This window comes from Phyllostomus discolor, chromosome 2 (genome assembly GCF_004126475.2).
Source record: "Phyllostomus discolor isolate MPI-MPIP mPhyDis1 chromosome 2, mPhyDis1.pri.v3, whole genome shotgun sequence".
NCBI lineage: Eukaryota > Metazoa > Chordata > Mammalia > Chiroptera > Phyllostomidae > Phyllostomus > Phyllostomus discolor.
Window position 1 is genome coordinate 150,967,779 of NC_040904.2, and position 26,240 is coordinate 150,994,018.

A 26,240-nucleotide genomic window follows, 5' to 3' on the forward strand; every position below is an offset into this window, starting at 1 on the left:
CCTAATGACAGTCTAATTGGTGCTTCCTTGTAGGTAACTCTCTGCTTTTTTGTCGTGGTTTTTAGGATTCTCTCCTTGTCTTTAAGCCTTGTCATTTTACTTGTGATGTGTCTCAATGTAGGCCTCTTTGGATCCAGCTTGCTTAGGACTCTCTGGGCTTCCTGGACTTGTGTTTCTTTTTCCTTTACCAGATAGGGAAATTTTCAGTTATTATTTCTTCAAATAGGTTCTCGATCCCTTGCTCACTCTCTTCTCCTTCTGGTATTCCCATGATGAGAACATTGTTATGCTTCATGTTGTCCAAAATGTTTCTTAAGCTCTCCTCATTTTTTAAAAATTCTTTCTTTTTGTTGCCCCACCTGTTTATTTTTTTCTACCTTGTCTTCCATATTACTGATGTGATCCTCTGCTTCATATAACCTACTGTTTATTTCTTCCAGTGTATTTTTATATCAGATATTATATCAGATATTTATTATTGGAAATAAATGTCTTTATTTCCAACTTTTTTATGGTTTCTTTGTCTTTTTTCATGCTATTGACTATCCTTAAATCATTACTCTAAACTCTCTATCTGATAAATTACTTGCCTCCATTTCATCTAGTTCTTCTGGAGAATTCTCTAGCCTTTTCATTTGGGGTCTGTTTCTTTGTCTTCCCATTTTGGCTGATTCTTTCTTTGTATTTTCTGCCTTAGCTGCTAAACTAACCAGCCATCAAACCACTCAGTTGTTAAACTAATCAAGTTGTAATCAGCAGGCTTGCTTAAGCTCCACTGGGTGGGGCAAAGTCATTCCTGTGGGTGGGGCTATTGCTTCCCATTAGGCTGATGCCACTTGGAGAGGAGTGCTTTGCCTGAGAAAGATGGCTTCTTCAATATGGGGAATGACTCAGCACAGATTTTCTGATGGCTGTTCCTCCAGTTCTCTCCTCAGAGCCACCAACCCCAGACTCTCCTTAAGCATTTCTAGTCCATTCTGCCGTCCCTTGCCAGAGACCAGGGTAATTGGTTGCACACAAAATTATGAGCATTGGACCCTTTAAGAGGCTCTCTGCATCTCTAGCCATCTCTCCCTCACAGACAGAAACCCTGCTGCTTTTCAAAGCTGGATTTATCTGGGTTCTTTTCTGACTCTGGTGCTGCAGGCTGGGAAGCCCAGCTCAGGGTTTAGACTGCACACTTCTCATGGGGACTCCCTCAACCACTGAAATATCCCTCAGCACTTCAGCTGCCACCTGTAGGAGTGCAGCCAGCCCTCTCATGCCCCCTCTGTATCCCCTGCTAGTCTTGTTGTGGTGAAGTGGTTTCTTCTATCTGTTTTTTTGTTATAAGGCTTCTCTCCAGCTATTGTTCAATTAATTATTCAGGATGATTTCTCTACAATTTAGTTGTAATTTCAGATTGGTCCTGGGAGGTAGTTAGTGTAGGTTTCATGTACTCCTCCACCATCTTGGATCTCCCCTCTGCCCCAAGTTTTATTGAGCTATAAATTATAGACTTGTGTTACTCACAAGGAAGCTGAGGCTCCCAACAGTTCAAGGGTACCAGGGCCACATCAGAAGTAGCAGAATTACAATTTGGAGTGTAACTACTGTGCTGATGCCTCCACACTGGCTACATCAGCAAATGTGGTGGGCAGAAAAGAATTCTACTCTGATGAGACCTCATGAGGCAGAGTTGAAAAACCTGTGTCAGGAGAAGATATTTGTACTGTCTCTATGGTTATCAGACCCCCTGGAAGGAGCCACCCTAAAGCTGAAAAACAGCTGCTGCTCTGGCCCATCTGACTTTGGTTACAGTGTGACTTCTGTAGTTCCTGGCAAAGTTTGACCCTGTGGTAAAAATGGAGGAGAGTGCCTTGTGATATAAGTGGTGGCATATCCGTGCATAGCTCTGCCTATGCTTGATTCTGGGTGGCGGTGGTTCTCCATTTGGTTCACATCACATGAAACAGCCCTGAGAATGAATGACTTACACTTACACAACAGTATGAATGAATCCACAATAGGAGGTAGTGCCTGGATGTAGGCACAAAGGTGCTTCTACAGTGCTGGCTTCACAACCATATGTTCACCTTATAAAGTCCACAGTGAGCTGTACAATCTATAGTTTTCTATATTATATTGTTTCACTAAAGAGTTTCTTTAATGGTGTGTACTGTAGTTAAGTGAGGTATTGTGAAAAATTGAAACTCCTGAACTCATGAGATTTCCATTCTGGGTGGAGCCCAAGAGTTTGTAGTTGTACAAATTCTATTGCAAGTAGCCCAGAGATAATCTTGTAAGAAACACAGTGATGCCAATGACCTAGTTTGCTGCTGATTAGTTTAACTCTGGCCACCAGCAGGACTATATAGGCTGAGCAAAAGATTTTTTGAGAATGACTGAACTCACACTATAGGATATCGCTTACATGATTAAAAAAGTCCTCCTGACCAGTGCGGCTTGGCTGGTTGGGTGTCATTCTGCAACATGAAAGGCTGCTGGTTCGATTCCTGGTCAGGGCACACAGCTGGGTTGCAGGCCAGTCCCCGGTTGGGGAGTATGTGAGAGATAGCCAATCAATATTTGTCTCTGACATTGATGTTTCTGTCCCTCCCTTTGCTTTGGCTGGTGTGGCTCAGTGGATTGAGCACTGGCCTGTGAACCAAAGGGTTGCCAATTCAATTCTCAGTCAGGGCACATGCCTAGGTTGCAGGCCAGGTCAGGCCTCTAGTAGGGGACATGCGAGAGGCAACCACACATTGATGTTTCTCTATCTCTCTTTCTCCCTTCCCCTCTATCTAAAATAAGTAAATAAAATCTTTTAAAAATATCCACAAAAATGCAGAAACATACAAAACAACTGCAACAAGATTTCTCTGAATTCCTCCGATGCCTATATGAGAAGTGTTTAAAAATCTTCCTGCATTTTAACGGAAGAGGATAAATTTCAGATGTGGTTCTATCCCACCAAAGTTTCTCTCCATTAGATAGAAGTCATCCGTGTGTGGGTATATCACCACCCGCATCCTCAGCTGCCTCATCTTGCCCTTCCACCCATGCAAAACCATGGTTAAAACTGCTCCTTCCCAGCTTTTCTCCTGGGCCTTTGTCATACCCTTTCATGCCAACTTGCATGTGCGTTAAATGGAGAAGGTGGCTCAAACCTTACGTTATTATTGGCCTGTAAGTGCGCATCTAACTCTGAGTGATGGTTAGACATGTCTCAAGGTAGTGCCCCATTACTCACTCTCTGGTGGAGTATTGCTGACATGTTGAGCACAGAAAAAGCCCTGTCAAATCTTGTTGCCCATCCTTTCTTAAGAATCTGCCTCATCCTTTCAGCCCAACCATTGGATTGAGTGTAGTGAAGTGAAATAGGGGAGAGCGTGAATCAGGTCCCTGTCTACAAATTTCTTAAAGTCCACTGAGGTCAATAGAAGCACACTGTCAGGAAGGATAGAGGCTGGCCGGCCACCATGTGCTACAAATGGTGGGTATAGAGCTGTGACTGTCAGGTGAACCAGGGCTACCTGGCCCCACTGTGAGCCAGTGCCTGATGCGGTTAGAAGGCACCTCCAGAATGGCTCTGTATCTGTACTTGGGCTTTTCACTGAGGTTCCTGTGTCACAGCCCATGGGAACGTGGTGCCTAGCAAGAGGCCTGACAGCCATGATCATTGATGCATATGAAGTCAACTCTAGGCATCTGGCCCACTCTTTCTGGAGAATAGTTTGCCAGTGAGCAGTGTGCTATGTGACCAAGCTGCCTCACATCCTTTGTGAAGTTGGCAGGACATAATTAATTAAACAGATACAAACTAACAAGAGATCAAGATAAGATATGCTTTAATGTGTGTGTAAACTCAGGTGGCTCATTAACACCTGCATTTCCGCATGCTTCTTCAGAAATGGGCATTTCTCAACCTGTTTTTTCAGGTAGGAGCTGATATGAGATAAAGCTAATTATATAGTTTGATGAAACCAAAGAGTTGGGCTTGGGAGATTTTTTGACCTTAAAATGTTCATTGGCAGTGGCACCTGTGTGTAATCTTGGGTCTGCTCTGGCACAGTTCAGAGCCTGAACAGTCAGTGTTGCTCCTTTAGACATATAAACCAAACCAAATGCTGCAGTTATGGGTGCGAGAGTGGCATTGTTAAAGCTCTGGTCTTTGGCTTAGGAAAGATGTATTGTGACCACACAGCCAGAGAAACAGTTGGGAAACTCAGCCACTTCCAAATTAAATGCTGGTTTCTTTGTCTATGTGTGCACAGGCCTGTTTTGTAGATAACATTGGCTTTGAATGGTAACCAGTGAGTGTCTCTGAGCTCTTATAGACACAAAAGAAAGTAAACACCTGAAAGCATCTTCTCATTGATGAGTCTAATGCCGCTATCAGAGAAGTGACTTATTAACCAAGTGGCTTTTGTTGGGTGGGGAGAGAGATATGGGAGATGAAGAAGCCCTTGCTTTGTTTTGGGAGTTAGATGCCTCAAGTTCTTTGTTTTCAAAAAGTTAAGTGTTTATTGGTTACAGAGGAAGTTCTGTTTTGCATTGGAGCAAGGAGGAACAAACATTAATCTTAGAGTTAAAACACACAAAAACCAGTTCAAATCCCAGGCTGACTGAGCCTATTTTTCTCATCGGTAAAATGAGGATAACACCTGCCTTGTCTACCTCATCGGGTTTCTCTGAAAATTAAATAACATGAAGTATATGAAAATAACTTTGGAAATTATGTAAAATGTCAGCATTTTAAGCAGGTATGACTTCCTGAAATCTTTGAGTTTTTCCTCAGATTCCATGATTATGATAGCATTTGAGTATGCGATCCCCTTCCTAATGCTAATGATGAAATTCTCAGTGAAATGCTGGAAAAGTCCCAAACCAATAGAAATTCCTACTAAAGCAGCTCACCATCTGATGTTCCCCAGTGAGTGATCACTGTGATGGATCTGCTGAAGGCACCCTTGCCGATGGCTTTGTAAGCTTGAGAAATCTGTTGATAGTTTCTGAAGGTAGGGTGTTGCAATGATATGAATGCGTAGGACCTGTTTCTTGTTTTGTTTTTTAAGTAAATATGTTTGTGTTGAGTTGACAACAATAGGTACAGCAAATTTAACCTACTATTTTGTTATAGAAGTTTATTAGCACCAGCTCCTGGTTCAAGTGATCTAGAACTGCAGTGTTACAGTACACTCATATTCTTGGCTGTGTTAAAAACACAAACAGAAATGAAGTAGATGTCATTGTCAGCACTCCTCTGAAGGAGGTTGAGTAATTATAATGTTTCTTGGCATTTGTTGACAACAAATTTAGGCTATGGCTTTGTTAAGGAATAAGTTGAAAGAATGCTTGAAAGCCACCAATATGTTGTCCTTCACTGGTGTCCACTGGATAAGGCAGGACTTCTCCTGAGCCTGTGTTCACAGGCTGGGAGACATTCAGGCCCTTCTGCTCCCTCCGTCCCTCTTAGTAGCCCCTGACCTGGCCTCGCCTCCCCTCCCTCTCCTGTAACAGTCTTGCTGATCTATTCTAACAAGGCCTGGAGGGGAGTGGAAATCAAATCGAGGCAGAGACAACAATTTCAGTCATTTACATTCCTACTTTCCCTGACCCAGTGTCCAGTCTTGAGGAAGAGATGGAAGTCGTAATTAAAATGCCTTACACGCAGGCTTCACTGATTCCTTATTCTTACCCTATGTTGATCACCCGGTCCTTGCTAGATGAATGACTTGGTGACCAGAAGGCTGAATGATCACATAAAGCATATAATTTTAAAATATTTTTGTAGGGTTTTTTTCTTGTTTTATAAAAAATTAAAAATCCCTGTCCTTGGTCAAAATTCACACATGCATCAAGATGATGTTTGTTTCTCAATATACAGGGAGATTTAATCCGCTAATGTGCCTTTGTTATGAATAGTTTACATAGTAATTTCTTAACCCCCTTTCTAGTAGAGTGTTTTCAAGGGGAAGAGGCGACCTGTGGATGTTTCACCCCAGGGCCCCCTTCCCTCCTCAGGGCCTCACCTTTCATTCTAGGTGGCCGCCTCTGACCTCTCTTGATCCTGTATCTCACCTTTACAAGCTACCGAAGCCAGAAGCCACGAGAGCAGGCGTGATTGTTTTACCTTTACCTCTTTTAAAGCTTCCCCCTCCCCAGCTTTTTATTTAAAAATTTGCCAAGCATATAGAAAAATTGTAAAAGTAGTAAAATAAATACACGGTCTTCATGTAGATCCATCAGTTCTTACTGTTTTGCCACATTTGCTTGCTCTTTTTCTTTCTCATGAGCTCTATCTACAGATTTTGCTGAACTATTAAAAATGGCAATAACATGCTTATTTACTAAATACTTCAGCACACACCATCTGAAAATGACTTCTTGCAGCCTTGGCTGGTGTGGCTCAGTGGACTGAGTGCCTGTTTGTGAACCAGGAGTTGCTGGTTTCATTCCTGGTTGGGGCACATGCCTGGGTTGTGGGCCAGGTCCCCTGTGAGGGGTGCATGGGACGTGGCCACACACCAATGTTTCTCTCCCTCTCTTTCTCCTTCCCTTCCCTTCCCTCTCTCTAGAAAGAAAGAAAGAAAGAAAGAAAGAAAGAGACTAAAAAAAAATCAAAATTACGTCTTCCTACCTAACCACAACACAACATTACTAAACTAAGAAAAATAATGATCATTCTATAAACAATATACTCCATATTTAAAGTCCTCCAGTGGTTCCAAAAATGCCTTTTATAACTTTCTCCCCCCTTTTAGAATCCAATCAAGGATTGGAAACACACTGCATATAGCGTTATGTCACTGTAGTCTCGTAATCTGGGGCAGCTCCCCTGCCTTTGGTTGCCATTGACGACCTCACGCTGAACCAGTTCTACGTCTCCCACTGGCTCCTCATGAACCAGTTCCTCATCAACAAGTTCCCAGGTTGCCCTGTTCCAGTAATAAGCTGAGATCCCTCCACAACAGGGCCAGAATGGAAATCTTAACCTGGGTAAGCCTGGAGATAGTTAAAATCTATGTGGTGGCTTCAGTCACTTTGGCAACAGGCCACGTAGGAAAATGTTGTGAAAGACACATTTATAGTTAACTTTTCAATGCAGTGAGCCAGGGTGACCTGCTTTCAGGCCCAGCACCACCTCAGGCATTTTGTCCCGGGAATTCTGAGTGAGATGTTGTCCTTGGACTTAAAAAGTACATCCACCTGATGTCCGTTTGTGACAGATTTAGTGCTAATAGATTCTGAAGGACAGATTCTCTCAAGGTAGCCCCTTCCACTTCTGAATCCACACTTCAATATCAAAAAGTCTGCAGTGTGTCTGGTCTATCTGAGCTGATCTGCAGGTTGTCTGGATCATACATTTCTGCCTCCTGTTGGCATGAGGCCTCTATATTTTATGGACGTTTATATTTGAATTTTTTCTTTAATTGTGTCATCTGCTAGGGCCTATACTTTGTCATCAGCTCATTCTCTGCACTCCAGTCCCTAAACCAGCATGAGCTCCCCATGTTTCCAGCACTATTGTGAAAATTGTGAGGGTTAAGTGAGATAGAATCCCATAACACAGAGGTAAAATTTACCCCATAACACAGATGAGAAAACTAATTCACCCCAAGAGATCAAGCAACTTGCCCAAGACCACACGGCGAGGTGTTTAAACCTTGGCAGTCTGATTCTGGAACCTGCGAGTATCATCTTTTGATGAGGTGCCCCTCAAGGGATCCTGCATATCTTTTAAGAAATCGTAGATGCTGTTTTGAGGCAGATAGTGTGCTGCCGAAATACTGGTTTAGATGTGCTTACTAAGCCATTGAGCTATTGGTGAGACTGAAATCTTAGGACAGTGACAGTAGTGAGAAATCCACCTTTGTTAAGTGGGTTAACACTTGGGTCCTGAAGGACCCTCATTTTGACAATATCAGGGCTGCTGTTATCAGGAGCTCAGCATCCCTCTGTCGGGACTCTGGCTGGCCCCACTTTCAAATGAAAGTGTTCTAGGGCACAAACTCAGGGAGTAGGATGGTCGAAAGAGAAAGTTGTATTCTCCAGAGTGGCCTATGAGGACATTGGAAAATTAACTGCTGTTATTTCTTGCCACTAAAAGATGCGTCCTTAGAGTAGCAAAAATAGGCAAAAGGATAAACAGACCTCCAACAAACTGTCTTTTCTCTGGGACAGATGGATTGCAATCGGCCTCCTCATAAATCACGGCAGGCACTCGTAAGAAGTAAAAACACCAGCTGGGGAGAAGGACCTGAACGCCCACACTGAGCCAGAATGCCCCCCCCACCCCAGCCCCAAAGGAGAACCCTTAAGTGGACAACAAATGTATAGTGTGAGCTGTAATTATTGTACCTTTTCAAACACCATTTAAAAAATCTCTTTAAGTACTTTTTGTACTTTTAGATAAGATGATCTGACTATGTTTGACTTCTCTCCCAAGGGACCAAAAAGCAAAGTTCTCAGCTTTTTATAGCACCAGGCCTCTAGAGGTTTTCACTTGGGGGACTTAAAATCAAATTTCCTGTCTCTGCATGAAAAAAGACTAGAAAGGAACACAGAAATGATGATAGCTGGGACATGAGAATTACGGCTGGTTTTAGAACTCACTTTTTAAAAACTTCTTATCATTTTATGACTTATGGCTTGAGATTAAAATTGCTAGAGGAAGGGGAGCAGACTCATCAGCCTCTGGCCTGGGAACAGAGTGGGGTGACAGAGGGGATCGGGCTAGCAGGGGGCGAAGGCAGGGCGACTTCCTAGAATCCTCTTTTGGGTGATGGTAGCTGATTAATGAGAGCAGCTGCTCTGCTTCTCTGCAGGTCTTGACTCTCTTGAAATCAAAAAAGAAGAGAAAATGTATTTCAACTCTTGCATTTTCAGATTTTTCCTTTTCCTTTATCCCCTACAAAGGGACATGTCCCTGAGCAACCAGAAGAATCTCTGATTTAGAAACTGAGTTCCCCAAAGTTCTCCACTCCCTTGTTCAGGAAGAAATAAAACATACTTTCTTTCTCAGGTATTTAACGTTAGTGCTGTGGGTGCAAATGTGCAAGCAGATGGAATCTCCTCTCCCCATGATGTTGAAGACTCTAACCTGAAGCCGCTTAGTTGGTTTAAATCTCAGCGCTCTTTTATACAGAAACACTCCAAGAAGGTGCATCTACTCTGGAACTGATCTAGAAAATTGGGCCCTTTTCAGAGCCTATCTCGGAAGGCGCTTTGAAGTGTGGCTGCAGATGTTTTCATCAACACTGGGAAATAACCTAATCTCTGAATCAGAGGCGACCCCAGATCCAACTGGACTTCCTCATTTGCTTACTGATGTATCCAGTCTTTCATTCATTTGGCAATATGTATTGATCATCTACTAGATTTGTGCCACACATGACACTAAGTGCTCTAAGCACGGAGGTGCACAATCCCCTGCTGGCAGGAAAGCCTGTGTTTTCAGTAAGTGTTAGGAGAGGGGTTGCAGAAGTGCTCCCAGAGTTCAAAAGGGAGGGTGACTAGGCTGGTATGGGATGAGACCAAGAGAGGGAAAGGGTAAAAAAGGTGTTGGATAGAGGGGGCTTTTGGTTGAGCGTTGAAAAGGCAAATGGAAGTTGACCCTTTGATCGGGTGGACCAAGGACTATCCATGCAGAAGAATGATCATGCATTAAAGGCAGATGGTTGGCTCCTTCTGGAAATAAACATAATTAAGAATGGCTATGCCCTGGCTGGTGTGGCTCAGTGGACTGAATACTAGCCTGCAAACCAAAGGGTGGCCAGTTTGATTCTCAGTCGGGGCACATGCCTGGGTTGCAGGCCAGGTCCCCAGCAGGGGGCATAGGAGAGGCAACCACACATTGATGTTTCTCTCTCTCTCCCTTCCCCTCCCTCTAAAAATAAGTAAAATCTTAAAAAAAAAAAAAAAAAAAAGGTATAGCTAGATCCTTGTGTATGGTATTGCGGAGGCTCAAGGCGGGGAGGGGACAGTCCTCAGGAAGTCTGATGTGCCGTGCCGAGGGGCTTGGGCACTCTCTTGATGGCAGGGGAGCCATGTGATCCGATTCACCTTTGGTTACCTCCTGAATAACAGACAGTTTATCAAGCACTGTATTTCTTTTGGACTTTGTGTTTTTTAATAATAATGATGTCAGAATACAAAATGAGTGGCTTTTGGGCAAATGTAATCAGTGAGGGATTCATATCTGTTTCTGCTGACTAAAGCCTGGCTCAGGATAGGCAGTCAGTACATATTTGTTGAGTGAGTATGTGAGAAAATGAAGAGTTAAGCCCTTGTACAGGAGGGCCGCCTACGCAATGGAGATGTGTCTGATTTTCCACAAATGAGTCTGGGAATGCTGCGTTCAGTCCCTCAAAGCTTCAGGTGTGGGTGGCAGTGCTGCCTGCTGCTTTCGGCGTGGCCAGTCTTTGCTGTCCAGCCATGCTGTGCTCCATGCTGTGCTCCAGCATGCTCCTGGCCTATGCTTGTCTACCCTGGTATTTCACTGCATCCTTCAAGGGCCGCCCCTGCTCCCCTCACTTGGGATGGCCCCATGTTTCTTACCACATGGCAAGTATTTAGGTGCTTGTGTTGTCTTTTTTTTTTTTTTAATTCATGCCCAATGTTGCACTCCTAGAATGCAAAGCATTACTTGAGCCCTAGAATTATATCTACTGACAGACAAATACCATGTGATGGTGCATACAGATATAATGAAGTTACCCAGGGAAAAAAATTCCAGGAGTTAGGTTTTGCCAGTGGTGTCTTGCTATGGTATTCCTTCTTAATATGGTGTTTTTAGTGCATTTTAATAGTAATTTATTGGCTGTCCATGATAAGCCTATTGGTAAAGTAAATTTTTGTTTGATTTTTGTCTTTGTTATTTTCCATCCTTAGGTGACTAGAGCAGTGCAGCATAATGGTTAAGAACAGAGCAGATTCTCTGGGTAGACTATACAGCTTCATTTCAGGCTATGGTGGTTCTTGAACAAGTGTGAATGAGGATCCCCTGGATGCTGTGGGCTGTGCTGTGAGAATCCCCTGGATTCTCCTTAAAATGCTAACCACTGGTCCTTACCTTCAGTTCCTGAGTCAGCATTTAAGGGATGGGGCTCAAGAATGTGCATTTCTGACAAGTTGCCAGGTGGTGCTGATGGACCACACCCTGGGAACCACTGCCATGTGAGGTTCCGTAAGATTGTGTCCACCTGTGTGAAAGGACAATCCAGTACCTACTGCTTATGGTTGTCATTGTTAAGCGAATATACATAAAATGCTGTGAATACCACTACACAAGCATAGCCAGTCTGGAAACTTTGGCCATGCTTTTGGTCCCTGTGTTTTGTGCCAGTGTTTGTTTTCTTCTGGTAATGAGCCACTGAGCTGATGTAAACTTTGGAGGCTGAGTCGATAACCTGACTTAAGTGATGTGCTATTTTCAGCTCCTCTAGGGACTCATGCATTATTTAACATAGGATTTTGTGTGCTATGTGATAAGCCTCTGTGTGTGTAGCAAAGGGAACGTGCATATGTGAAATTGAAGGTTCGGTATCAGATCTTTAGCTCATTCTTGGAAGGAGCTCACCAGCCTTACACCAGCCTTGCCAACAGGGCTGTTGTTCACACCTGTGTGCAAGGACACTGGAACTCAGTGCACTGGGCATGCTCTCTCAGGCTTTGAGTTAGGCCAAAGGGTAAGGGTGAGGGCACACAGAAATGTGCAAGTTTGGGAAACCAGCCGCCGACCCCTCACTCTGGACAGCAGAGCCTCGAGGATCAGACACACATACAACAAGCCTCACGAGAAACTGGAATGCACTTCATCATCTCTGCAGCTCTGCCTCAGTGACCGGGCCACCCAGGTAGCATCGCTGCTGCTCTCTGGGCCTGTCCCACAGAAACTCCCAGATCAGTGATAGTCTGACAGCATTGTTACATCAACACCTACATGGAATGTCCCTGTAGGGTAGGCCTCCGTGCCGGCGTCTTGTCCTGGCTCAGTCGGCTGTAGCCAGGGAGCAGCCTGCATCTTGCTCTAGGTGCAAACCATAGCCACTCATTACAGAAAGAATTGCTTGGGAACATTCCCTTCCGAGTGCGGTTGGCTCTGGCCTACCTAGCACCTTCAGGGAAACTGAGGCAGCCTGGAGTATCCAGAAGAGCACAGATTTTGGAATCAGATAGACCTGGGGCTGAACCCTAGTTCTGCCACTTAAATCAGTTTCCTCAACAATGAATTGTGGCTCTCGCCTACCACACACAGAAGCATTGTGAAATGTTTAGCATAGTGCCTGGCGTGTAGTATCTGGACTTAATGAATGATAGTATTTGGGTTTTTTTTCTTAAACAGTGGCAATATGGAAAAGTGAAAAAAATGTACTTGGTTTTATCACCCTGCCACTTTGCCCCTTATCACTGACAGTGTGTCATTGTCAATGTTTTTCTTTTTTTGAGCATAACTTATCTGGTTTATTTTAAAACACAATTTTTAAAATAATTCTTTTAAGGGGTTCAACCATTATTTAATTTAAGGCTTTATATGCTATGGAGCCATTTTCCTCCACAGTATTTTTTAATGTAAAATCTGTTCTACATGGGTGTAGTTCTATAGAATTTTGCATTCCAATTTCTTTCACATGATAAAAGGTTTTTATGTTACAAATTCTGTACACAGGTTCAGTGGACATGCTGAAATTTACACAAAATTATGTATTGCTGGACACCTACCAGCAGAGCATTGGTTGTGTGAACGGCAGTACATGTATAAAATATTAAGCCCCCATTTTAAAAGATACAGTAGAATACAGTATATCTGTTAACATAGAGGCATGTTCACAATTATATGTAAAATGAGATGATTTTACCTAAAGATTCACTGCCTCCCAAATCTATCTGGACGTTCCCTGCCTCGGTCTCGGCAGCTTTCAAACTTGAATGGGCCTCGGAATTGACAAGGGAGCCTGATAAATGCAGGCTTCAGGCTTCCCGCTTAGAGCTGGGTTTAGGAGGCAGGGCTCGGGGTCGGCCTTTTCACAAGCATCCAGGAGATTCTGATATGGGGATGACACTCCACCCATTTCTGCCTGTGGAAGCTGTATGAGGCACATCCAGGGTGAGTCCAACCATCGTTAATATAATGAGAATGGTTTGCGGGACATCGATATAACCTGGCAACCAAAGAGAGTGGACTAGAATGCACATGTGTGAACAATGAAGACTTCGCTGTACTAGTCAGTGGGGGTGGTAGATGCCATTGAGCGTGTGTACTGTGTGACCGTCACATTAAAAATGACTGAATGAGTAGAGCATTAAATCTGCATCAAATTTTGCATTAAGCTGGAACATTCCTCTGTGGAAACTATTCGGATGATTCAGAAGGCTGCAGCTATGGGCAACTAGTGATTGGCAGCTTCATCATGACAACGTGCCTACTCATGCATCATGTCTTATGTGGAGTTTTTTGGCAAAACATCAAATCACCCAGGTGACTCATCTGCCCTACAGCCCAGATTTGGTGCCCTACAACTTCTGGCTGTTCCCAAAACTAAAATCACCTTTGAAAGGGAAGAGATTTCAGACCACTGATGAGGTTCAGGAAAATACAATGGGGCAGCTGATGGCGACTGGGAGAACTGTGTGAGGTCCCAAGGTGCCTACTTTGAAGGGGACTGAGGCGTCATTGTCCTATGTACAATGTTTCTTGTATGGTGTATCTTCTTCAATAAACATCTCTGTTTTTCATAGTACATGGCTGGATACTATCTGGGAAGACCTCGTACTTCAATTTCTAAGCTTCTCCTACTTTCTTCAGAACTCCTGTAGAAGTTTGTGGCACTTATTGCCTGTTTCCTTGTCTTTGTGCAGCCTTCTGAATTGTAAGGCTGTCCTCAGTCCTCCAGACAAACCCAGCTGGGCACCCCCATCACATCACTGGGATTTTGTCAAGCCCCTAGTGAGTTCCTGAACACAGATACTAAAACATTTGGAATCCAAGTTTTGTTTACTTTGTGATGAGGGGAAAGAAACCAAGCAATTCATAACTCTTAAGCACACCTGGTATTAGGAAGAACTTGGGGGAATAAAGGTAACCTTTCCAACCCTGATAGAAAAAAAATCTTGTTTAAATTACCCTATCTTGGCAATCAGGCTGTGAAAAGTAAACATTTGTCCTTTGTATATTAACCCTGGTCGAAACTGGAGACAGCCAGTGTTTGTGGGAGAGGGTGCTTAAAACCCTTCGAGAGGCTTGTCCTTCCTAAAGCACTGTGTGAGTATCTTCTGGATTTATTGCTTGGTTTCTGTCTTAGACTTTGTGCCATTGAGGTTTATTCAAGGTGAGTTTCTCATCTTGCAGTTCACTTCCAGGCCATTTGTGCTAAAATTGAAGTTGAGTTTCTCATCAAGGTACTTTTTTTTTTTTTTTAACTGGTTTGGTTTCTCTCCTTCCTTAAACCCAGCAATACTGGCTATCCATGTCAAGTCAGATTTTTGTTGTCTTACACTCTCCTTTATTTGTCAGGTCAGCATTGCAGATGTAGAGTTATAAATATAACAATTGGTAAATATTATGTAGAGATATTGGATTTTTCCCTTTGCCCATGAGGGGACTAGACCATATTCTGTACAAATCTGCGATTATTTTAGCTTTAAAAGCATGAATAGCCACCTAAAAGAATTCCCTGGAAGGAAACTTAAAGAGCCAGGTTTGATAGCTTGTCCTTGGAAAAAGCTCTTCCTTGCTTCACATGAAAATGTTAATTTTGTACAATTAACTCCGAATGACCTGAGAATTGGCATGGTGGGGGATTGGAAGGTTCTGGTTAATGAAATGGTTCTGGCAGGTGGATTGTGCTGGTCCACATGGCAAACTCATTCTTCTGAACCCCATTCAGACGTCAGATCTAAAACCCTACACCCGTCAAGGTTTACATGATCCCCATCCTTGGAACAGGTTAACCATTCATCGTAGTCTGCTCCCACAGTGCCTGACACACAGTCCTGGGGTCGTACGTCACCATCTAGTGTGATTACATGTTTGCACGTTGCTCCTCTCCACTAGATCAGAAACTCGCTGGGCATAGAGGACTTACCTGTGCAGCCTAATTGCCTGGTTCGATGCCCAGGTGAAGTAGTACGGAATAAGTGGATGTAGGGTGTCCTGCACTGAACAGGAGGCATCAATCAGATAAACTGCATCTGGGGTCATTTTCTGAGAATTCCTGTAGTTACTAAATCTAAAGCCATCATCCTATTGTTACAATAAGAATAAATGGTGAAAAAGATAAGTCCAGTATCTGCTTCTTACTGGATTCCTTATGGCAACTGGGTGTTCTCAGGCCGTGGGACCCTTGATTTAAGGACCTGGATCTGAAATTCTGCAGAAGCCTGCTCTACATTAGCCCATTAGCTGCTGTTACATTCCTTTCTGGGCTCTTGAATTCCACAGAAGGCTTAGACATCACCGATATTTGAACTTGGTATACATGTGATAGATATCAAACATACAATCCCCAGTCTCTAATTTTGAAATGTTTGCATTCAAAGAGTTCAAAGAGCCAGACGGTGATAGAATAGAAAGGGACCCCTTCATTTTCCTGATTAGGAAACCAGACACTTGATGGACGGACAGCTTTTAGTGGAAGGAGCGCTGGAACTGAAATCAAATAGTTAGGATTCAGGTCTTGGCTCCAATCACAGCCTCTTACTGGCTGGCTTTGGGATCACAAGCAGTTTTCCTAATAATTTTTGAAGATCAGCTTTCTCATTTGTGAAGACTGGTTAAAAATCCATCTTGGTGAGTTAAGACAAGGGATTACCTGAGACGATGTGAACCAGGGTACCAGCTGTAATGAACACACAGAGCAAATCCTCAACGATCTGGAGTCTCTGCCCTTCCTTGCCCACATCACACCATCTGTGACAGAGTTAGGACCTAGTGTTTTCCCGGAGGTGTTGTTAGGATGCACTGTGGTTCCCAGTTCACTTTACACAACTCCGGCACATCAAGGACACTCACTGCAAAAAAGCTGTGTCCCATCAGCATCTGCAGACAAGATCCAGGATTTCTCTCCAGAAGGACAAGCTCCCTTCTGAGTTACCTGTGTCGTGGCTGTTGCTTCTCCCCCTTTCCTTGTCCTGAGAGTCATGGCACCCTCCTAGTCAACCACCAACTGCAATTCAAGTTTCTGTAATTGTGTGGATTAGCAAGATCATTTCTATAAATCATGAGAAACTCAGGGCAAAGTATACAAGCATTTTGGAAAAATCAGATCCATGTAGCCTCATAAGTCTTTGGGTTTTAAAAATCACATCTTAATATAGTAAGTTAAATATTTGTGCTAAATCGCCAGGGTTTGGGCTGGCAGTGAGCTAGGAGCACTTTGAGCGCTGAGCTGTCAGTCACGGATGTCAGGCGTCATGAAACAATGGTCAGGCGGGAGAAGTGGCATCGTCTACTCCCTTTGGTCACTGCCCGAGTTCATTTGTCCTTTCAAAAGACAACTTATTTTTTTATCTTTTTCTTCCCTATAAAGGCAGAAACCTGTGGGTTCTTGTTGTGGGTCGCTCCCCAAAGGAACACAGAATTGGGATCCCAGAGTTCAAATACGTGGCAAATATGCACGGAGATGAGGTATGTATGGGGCTTGAACATCTGAAGTATCACTACGGACGGAAATATCCCCTGGGGTCTTTTGAGCTCTGTGTAAATGCCAAGGAGGCAGCGCAGATTATAGCAAAGAATCTGGACAGGTCTTCCTGTTAGGCCTTCTGAGAGAACAAGCAACCGGGCCGGCCACTGGCACAGCCCATTGGTTGTTTACCCAGAGTCCTTTGAGGGAAACTTGCGCTCGTTTTTGTTTGGGGGCTGAGAGACCAGTGGTGCCGAAATGCCAGCTGAGTCCCTGAACTCCTTCCTGGGTTGATTTCCTGCCCCCTGGTCAGCATCAAGGTGACCCAGCGAAGGAGGTATACTGTATTTGAACTCAAACCATCAGAAGACCCCAAGTAGCTCTCCAAACATGTGATATCTGGTTTTTTGAAAGCTTTTGTCACTTGCTCTTAATCTAATACTCAGTGCTTTCAATGCTCAAGTTTACACAATCATAGTTAAGACTCTCTCATACCCACCATCTACAAACACATAAATTCTGTGATGTCTTGCCTCTTTTCCAGCTTGACCAGGAGAAACTCTATTTTTTCTGGTTTTCTGTTATTTATTTTATATTTGGCAAAATGCCCTTTTACCACTTCTACCTGCCCTACCATTCTTGCTAGGCTTGAAAATGCTCCCCGCTATTTCTTGCCTTACTTCCTCCGAGTATTTTAAGAATATGACAACTGCAGTATTTTCCATTCCCCGGGACACCATACAACTAGGCAATCAGGTGGAAGGGAAAGACAGTTCTAGGCATCGCATTAAAGAAAGTTCCTGTAGGAATAGTGTGGAACAAATTGTAAAACACACCTAACTTTAAGGAATGTCGAAGTAAATGTATATCCAGTAAGTACAACTGGCTGGCTTGTTAAAACACTTCTGAAGTCGAATTAGTGTGGGCGGCATGTTCTAATCAAATGCTGAGCTTCCTGTCCTGACTTAACCCTCCCCAAACCTGGGCTTTCCCGAAACAGGATACGCCCCTCCTGACACGCACACAGCCGGCCCTTTCCAGGCATGCTGCCCAACCTGTCCCACCCAGAGAGGGCACTTCTTGCATCTGGATCTAAGCCGCAAGCACTCGCCTCCAAGCAAGGGGCTGATCTTTGAACCGGATTTGTAGGCGAGTGGAAGTTCAATCCCCCTGTGACTTTTTTTTTTAGCATAATGGGCTGTGCTCTAGAAGACTTACTATTGCTAGGAGTCTGTCCAACGTTGTTTTTAATAAAACAACCATTCATTCCAGACAGCAGCCCAGACTTCCTCTCCCTGTTGATCAGGGTCCCGTGGAATCCATTTTTAATCAGAGATACATGACACTCGTTGACTCAGTCATTTGTTTACTGAATTCCTGGCATTTCAGAGGGTGCAGCCTGCTGCTCAAAATTTAATCCTCTGAACTGAAACTTCCGAAGATAAGCAAGAGTCCTTTCCCTCACTCATCTCTGAATTTGCTTGTTCCTCCCATGTACTTTCCTGAATTTCTGGCATTTTGCTCCCCAGGTAGTTAATATATCCCATCAAATCAGGGCTCTCCAGCTCACTTTGATCTGAGGACTGAGATGGGGCAGGGGAAAAGTTCCAGTGTGTTTTGGGGTTGGGACTTGAAGTCCTGTTACCCTCTGTGTGGCCCAGCTGGGAGCAGGGTTTGTGGGCTCTAGAGACCATGGAGACACTCATCATTCTGAATTTGAGATCGTGTATATTCTGCCGTCCTGGTGCCACTAGGAGCTGGGGAAAGCGACAGCTTAACCCGGGAGAGTAGAGGAGTCACAGGAGGTACAGGGTCTAACCGCTTTCCTCATCCTTCTCCTCCCAGATCTTTTGGCATTGAAAGAACATTTTCAAAACTTACTATTAAATAGCAACACAGGTCCTGGCTGGTGTGGCTCAGTGGATTGAGTGCCAGCCTGCAAACCAAAAGGTCACCAGTTCGATCTCCAGTCAGGGCAACATGCCTGGGTTGCAGGCTAGGTCCCCAGTTGGGGACGTGTAAGAGGCAACTGATTGATGTTTCTCTCACACATGGATGTTTTTCTCCCTCACTTTCTCCCTCCCTTTCCTGCTCTCTAAAAATGAATAAATAAAATCTTTTCTAAAAAAATAAAAATAAAAAGCAACATAGTTAATATTCAGGGCAATGGTTCTTAACCTTCTTGGGACGGAGTCCTTAAAATTCTGGCACAAACTTCAAATGCTGACCTCAGGGTCTATGGCTCTTCTGGGAGTTGTGGACCTCCTGTAGAGAATCCCAGCCGGGAGCACGTGTGCACTAAGTACATGGTGGACAGAATTAACCACATTATTATAAAGTGTTAGCCCTGGCTGGGGTGGGTACCTGCCTGTGAACCAAAGGGTCACTGGTTTGATTCCCAGTCAGGGCACATGCCTGGGTTGTGGGCCAGGTCACCAGTAGGGGTCGTGTGAGAGGCAACCACACATCGATGTTTCTCTCCCTCTCTTTCTCCTTCCCTTCCCCTCTCTAAAAATAAATAAAATCTTTTTAAAAAGAAAAAAAATAAAATGTTTCCTCTTTCTCCTGGACCCACCCCAGTGTGTGTGTGTGTGTTTTCCACATCCAATGCCACGGCCAGGTGATGGTGGCATCACCACCAGGAAGATACAAGGCCATTATCAGACCTGCCTTATACCTCATTATTGCTTTAGAATCAGATCTTTTTTACATTAAAAATAATCTATTTTTACAAAACCAACATATGTACACCTTAGAAAAAATACAGATAGGCAAACAAGAGACCTTGTATACTGACCTTCCAAAAATTAGGACTGTTAATTCCTTACTCTTTATTGTTCCAGATTTGTGACTGTGCATGTCTGTGCCTGCACTTTTAGCAAATGAGCATGCTAATTTGCTATTTATAATGTTCTTAAAGTTAACACTAACTCCCTTTTCTGTCCATAAATCTGTATCTTGTCTTCACCTTGTTCTCTACTTTCCAGTTCCTCCAACTGTCCTATAATGTCCCCTGAAATTGCCCAAATAAGGATCATGTGTCACATCTGGCTGCTATGTCCCTCGAATCTCCATTAATCTGGCATCTAGGGAATCTTTGACAGTAGATTTAACAAAGACCCCGTCAGCTGTCCTGCAGAATGTCCCATGTTCTGGACATTTTGTTTCCTTCCTTATTGTATCATTGAACTTGTACTTCGAGTTCCTCTGTCTACCTCAAATGAGAAGTCAGATCTAAAAGTTTGTTGGATTTAGGTGAAGTTTTTTTGGCCAAAATGCATCTTAGAAATTGTGCAGATGGGTTAATTTGGCTGACGCCGAGGGTGTAGGCTGAGGAGCCTGACCACACTCGGGAAGGCAAGAAGCCAACTGTGAGTAGCAAAGTCAACTTAAAATGGCCCTGCGTCTGCAAGCAAGTATTGTCACTGAAGAAGTGAAGTTAAATCTACTCTTGTTTTGTGCGATATTTTTTTTGTTGTCTTCAGTCACTTGCCATCGCATCAGCTCACAGCCTTTGCATGATGCTGACTGGCTGTGCACATGGATTGGGTGTCAGTTGCCTTCTCTGCAGTGCTGCACAGCACATCAGTGAAAACTGCCCGCATGCGCTGAGCACAGACCACACCGAGCACTTTTGCTCACCTCTGCAGGAGGCTCGTCTGCTAGTCATTTGCCTGGAAAGGGGTCCAGGTCTGTGTTTGGTGCTATGCTGCCTGACCCCAGAGCCGGAGCCTCAGCTCTGCCTCCTGTACTCTCTCTGCTGCTTCTGGAATATTCTGTTTTTATTTTTCCATATAGATCTATGGTTTATTTTTTACAAATAAATTAAATTAACTGTGTTTGGATGGGTACCTTCTTGTTCCAGTGCCATTTCACAACAAGATTCGGGCTCATTCACTGAGTAAAAGGGGAGCCAGCTCCAAGGATCCCCGGGATGAACATCTCCCAGGCACCTGTCTCTGTCCCTTTCTTGGTCCTACTTACTCCCTGCTTCCCCTCCCTGACAGCCCCGGAGCCACACAGGGGAGCCAGCTGACGTTTGATGAGGCTGTGTCACCTGAAGTGCATGCTGTCTCAGAATGTAGGAGACACATCTGTAGTGGCTGCCCTTCCCATGTTAGCAAGACCAGCAGGCGTTTTCTAGACCACCCAGTCCTTGGTACACACGTTGCTGGGTTGCACTACAGAAGCCCCAGTTCCAGGTTTAATTCAGGCCAGCTCCCGAGTGGCAGAGCTGACGCACCTGCAGACTAACAACTGTCCTTCATCGTAAGGGACGATCCCAGCACACACTGAGTGGGGCCCTGTGCCCTGCCCTCACTCCTTGGACATTCGCACTGTCCGGGAGTCAGGCCTTTGCCTTCTTTCCCTGCCCCTCCACCTCATTCTGCCACTGGCTGGCTTTGGAGTAAAGTACCACCCAATGTCTACAGTCACAGCTTTACCAAAAACTGGGGTCCTACCCTGAAACTGGGGACAACTGATACCCTCAGCCTAGTTGTGGGTACAGGAGAGAAGCCTGGAAAATCGCTGCTTCTTCCTTCCTCGAGCCCTCCCCTCTCTTTGTTCAGTGCCTGTCTTCTATTCCACTTTTTAAAAACTTTGTAGAAAAGAAAGTCTTACACTAGGGTAATCTCTAGACTTGTTAATACATATCTAATTAATCTCCAATGGAAATATGTATTCAAGTGAGACCTATGTGCTTAGAAAGCTGGGTGCCGATAGTTTTAAACCAGTCCAGTGACCGGCAAAGGACAGGCCAAAGTACAGGCTGGGTTCACAGGCACCTTTGACCTCAGGGGCCATGGTCGAGAGTAGCGTGAGGGTCGGTATTCCACATGTGTTTGTTAAGCTTAACTGAATTGCCAAGTCTGATGCTTTTTGAGCTTCTGTTTCTTAAACATCAGTGCATTATTTTTACTATGATGGTTTATTTGGGTATAGACTTTTGAAATAGCCACCCCACACTTAGAATTTCACATTTGGTGGCATCAATTCATATAGCCAATTGTGGGAGTGTTCCAGGTAGATAGGTTGAAGGGAAAAGCATTCTCTGGGTAATGGTGACCATATTTTTTCAACTTTAAAAGATAAATGATTTTCACATACATTCTGGATATGAGATGGTTTATGAGATGTAGTGTGTATGTCTTCAGAGGGTACGTTAATGTTGACATAAGCAGTAGGACAGCTGTCTGAAACTGTGCCTGTCCTGGAAACTCTGGGCTGTGTAGTCAGCGCGCTGTAGAGGTGCCAAACTTAGTAAGAACGAAACAAAAAAATTAAAGCAGTGAGGCTTGTCCTTCCAAAAGCTACTTCCCAAGGATTTTTCCCTAGTTGACAGCAAAATGTCCTCAGTTTTGCAGTATGGCTTTGGATAATTGATTCTTCCTTTTTGGATTTAGACAGAACTAAACTTTACTCCAGATGAAGTATCTAATTCCTTTAAGACATGTATTTAATTCCTGATATAACTATCTTTTTTCTTTATCTCCACTTTGACTAGGGTGACCAGAAATTGGGAGTCCTCGTCACGACCAGACTTGTTAACCCCAGGCTCCATAAAATGTGTTCAATATTGAAAATCCTTCAAATGAAATAACTTGAGCAGTTGTACATCTCCCCTCCCTAAGGGCCTTATGCCCTCATGTTTTCAGAAAGTTCCTTCTTAGAATAGTCTTGACCTCGTAATGCATTTGTCAGCAGTAATTTTTGAATACATGATATACCAGGAGCTGAGTAAGACGCCAGTGCTACAGAGAAAGCCATTAGCATCCCTGCCCTCAGGGATTTTAGGTGGTGGAGTTGGGGAGCAGGGTCTTTCAAGCTTGGTCAGGCCATTGTAATGTATTCGAACTGTGTTAGGATAGCACAAGCGTGGAGAGTTATGGGACCACGTAGGCAGGAAGTGGAACCCTGACTTTGGGAGGCCAGGTAACAGTGTGCTGGATCCTGTAATAGTTAAGACTATTGGAAGAAGGATTTTGCTAATCAGTCAAACAAATGAATTAAATCTGCAACACTATTGCACAGCCTCAGAACTGACAGGCTTATATTTCCCCCAGAAGCTGGGTTACGATGTAGCATTGCAACAACAGATTCTGTCACTAGGAGAGCTGACGTTTTTGTGCTACCTCTCACACAACACACTGCCTATGTTGTGGATTGTTAATGCCAAAAAATGTTTATGTTCTTTTTTTAAAAAATATTTATTTATTTTTAGAGAAGGGAAGGGAGGGAGACAGGGAGAGAAACATCAATGTGTTTTTGCCTGTTGAGTGCCCCACCAACTGGGGACCCTGTCCACAACCCAGGCATGTGCCCTGACTGGGAATCAAACCTGTGGCCCTTTGGCCCCCAAACTGGCACTCAATCCACTGAGCCACACCAGCCACAGCAAAGTGTTTATATTCTTTATACACATTGTTGAAAGAACTCACTCAATTTTACCTAAAAAATTCCAACTTGACTGAACTGAATTAAAACTGATAGTTCTTTTCTGTTTTCTGGATTATTGCCATTTTAACTATGAACTATGAACTATGAACTATGAATGAAAGGCTTCAGAAGCTGGTGTGTTCACCCAGCCTTTCAGTGACTTCATTGGGGATTCTCTCATTAAGTCCACACTCTCCCCAGAAGGAAGGAAGCAGGCTCAGTGAAGTAAGGCTGGTTAAGCTACTGGAGACTGACCACTTTCTTTCTTAAAATTTGGATTCTCTAAGGTTTCATAGTTAAAGACTTAATTTTAAATGAAGGGAAGTTTATACATAAAACATGAGTGTTTGAGACATTTATATTAAGGTTGGGAAGAATTAATTTGAATATTATTTGGCATAAATCTGCTGTCACAGAGACAGCAAAAATGTGTCCCAACAACAAAAAAGAGGACTTTGTTTAACTTCCCCTGAAATTTCATCTGTTTACCTCAGCATTTTTAAGTTATCTGACTCTTCATTAGTTCTTTATTGTATTTCCAAGATTTTTATTTATCCTCTGCAGTTAGGAACTTGTGATTTGTTTTGGCATATGGAGACAAACAGAAAATATCTTTATTACACATTTTTTCTTGAAAAAAATCATGATTTTATTGTTTTTTTTTTCACTACCATAAGTTTTCTTTAATTTACAAGTGACACTGGAAAAATAAGAAGAAATAAGAATCATTCAGAATACCATCACTAGAAAATAACCATCACTAATATTTGTCAAATATTATTCAAGATATATATATATATATATATATATATATATATATATTTGTAGTAAGAGAATGAGAGGGATTAAAAGGATATAAAATAAAATGTGTGTCATAGTACATGTTATTTTTAAATAAATAGTATGAGATTTAATACTATTTTGGCAATAAAACTGAAGTGGAACTAAAATAATTGGTGAACTTGATATTTTCTCAAAATAAGAAATTGGGTATCAAAAGAGTCTTCTAAAGTCAAGAAAAAATTACAAAAAATTTTTCAAAAATATTTTAAGTTATTTTAACTTTTAATAGTATCTTACAAGCCATTGCTATGGAAAGTGAGAAATTGGCACTTGGAAAAGTTTTCTCCCCTCTCCTCTCCTCTCCTTGCCCCAGCCTCTACCCTCTCTGTTAACTATAAATCTAACTTTTATACTGTATCCTGTACCCATATTAACACAGTTGCTTAATCTAGTTTTATAGCTTAATCATAGCTTCTTTACATTTCTTCTTTGTTTTCATTTGCTTTTGGTTGAATGAATTTCATTGCCAACTCATGCCTTGAGTTCTGGCGTGCTTGAGGATGTGCGGCTCAGACAACGAAGAGGGAAACTCACATTCGGGGCCATGTGGGGACTCTGACATGGCCCCCCTCTGTGCTTGACTTGGGGCTCAGATGGGACTCCGCTTTCTCCTGAGTGGCCCCTCCGATCGAACCATCCTACAGTCTCCAACCAGCATTTGAAAGTCTTAGGAGCTGCAAGTGATTCCTGATCTCTTCTTCCTCCCTTTCCTTTACTTCTTTTTCTTCCCCAACCCCTTGCCAGAAGAGCTCCTTAAATCAACTACACTTTCTACATTTAAAGTTACCTTGGAAAACCAAAGTCACTAGTCCCCTGTCTACTGGTTTTAGGCTAGTCAGTAAATGACGCATGGAGGGTACGTCCAAAAGTGTTTGAGCTTCCAAAACTCCGAATTGGAAACCCAATGTATGGCTCACTGGACTTTTCTGGTTATCAGTTCATAAGGACTTTTTCAAGTGATAATTTTTATTATAAATACAAAACTCGACAGGACCTCTGGCCAATATGGTAGCATAGGTAGACACACTGTGCCTCCTCGCACAACCAAAAGGACAACAAATTTAAAAACAAAAACTGACCAGACCAGAACTGACAGAAAATTGAACTGTATGTAAGTTTGACCACCAAGGATTTAAAGAAGAAACACTCACCCAGACTGGTAGGAGGGGTGGAGGAGGGGCGGAGATGGGCAGCCGGGTAGGGAGGACTCACAGCAAGGCAGTGGCTGGTGGACCTGGGCAGGCGAGGAGGTGGCTGGCGGACTTGGCGGTCCCTACTGTAAAAACTAGGTTTACAGTTCATACAGAAAATAATGCAATAATTAATAAATAATAATACAAGAATTAAAAAATTCACAGTAGGGAAAAAATAGAAATGAATAGGAAAAAAATTGAAGTCAGAACTGAATATATTTCCACTCTGAATTTTATGGCTACCTATGAATATGTAATTCACATATACCAAATTTTCTTAGTCCCAGTTATTCTGTGTTTATTCAGATAACAAATTCATAAAATGAGGTCTCTGCTTGCTTGCCACTGAGGGGCACGAAGGAATTGCTCATCCTGTGTCACAACAGCGACTTCCTGCAGTGGAGGCGTAACTGAACTTCTCCCTGCCCACTGCGAACCTCAGTCAGTGCTCTGCAGCACTGTCCTCGTTTGTGCACCTGCCGGCCCCTCTGCCCACTTCCTGCCCGCTCACGGCATCTGATCTTATGTCAGGCAAACATCGCTTTCTCAGAAACATTCCTTGAACCCAGGATTAGAGGGAGTAACCAATGTTGCCTAATCAATTCTTTCTCTAATAAGGCTGAAATGTGAATGACTTTTATTTTTTAATAAGAAAAATAGTAAATCTCTTCTTTGGGGGTTGTAAAGCATGACCTCTCACAGGCTTCCAGTTGATCAGTCTCATTGCTACATAAGATAAGTCTAGATGAGTGTAATGACTACTTTATTTTCATAGTCATGCTTTTATTCTAGTGTACATTAGAAACATATCTCTAGGAAAATGATAGTGACACGAAGTTTTTCTTTTTTTGGCATTCAGTATTATTTTATATTAGTTTCAGGCATATGGCATACTTTGCAAAGTGTTCCCCGAGATACTTCTCGTATCCCCTTGGCACCACACATAGCTATGCCAGTGAGACTGACTGTATTCTCTATGCTGTACTTTACATCCCACCAGTCTGTACTTCTCAATCCCTTTACCTTTTTCACCCAGCCCTCTCCAAACCCTGGCAAACATCAATCTGTTCTCTGTGCCTATGAATCTGTTTCTATTTGGTTTGTTCATTTATTTTGCTCTTTAGGAGTGGGCAAAAGTAGGTTTACAGTTGTTCGTAAC

At 43.2% G+C, this 26,240-nt stretch overlaps 1 protein-coding gene across 2 annotated transcripts in view; it reads left to right on the forward strand.

Moving 5' to 3' along the window:
- Positions 1 to 26,240, forward strand: part of CPM (carboxypeptidase M) — an 82,915-nt gene that overhangs the window by 29,053 nt on the left and 27,622 nt on the right. For both annotated transcript variants that reach the window (XM_028533463.2, XM_036018698.1), the window contains exon 3: positions 16,512 to 16,609. In XM_028533463.2, the coding sequence (XP_028389264.1) occupies positions 16,512 to 16,609 (98 nt within the window). The remainder of the gene's footprint in view (positions 1 to 16,511; positions 16,610 to 26,240) is intronic.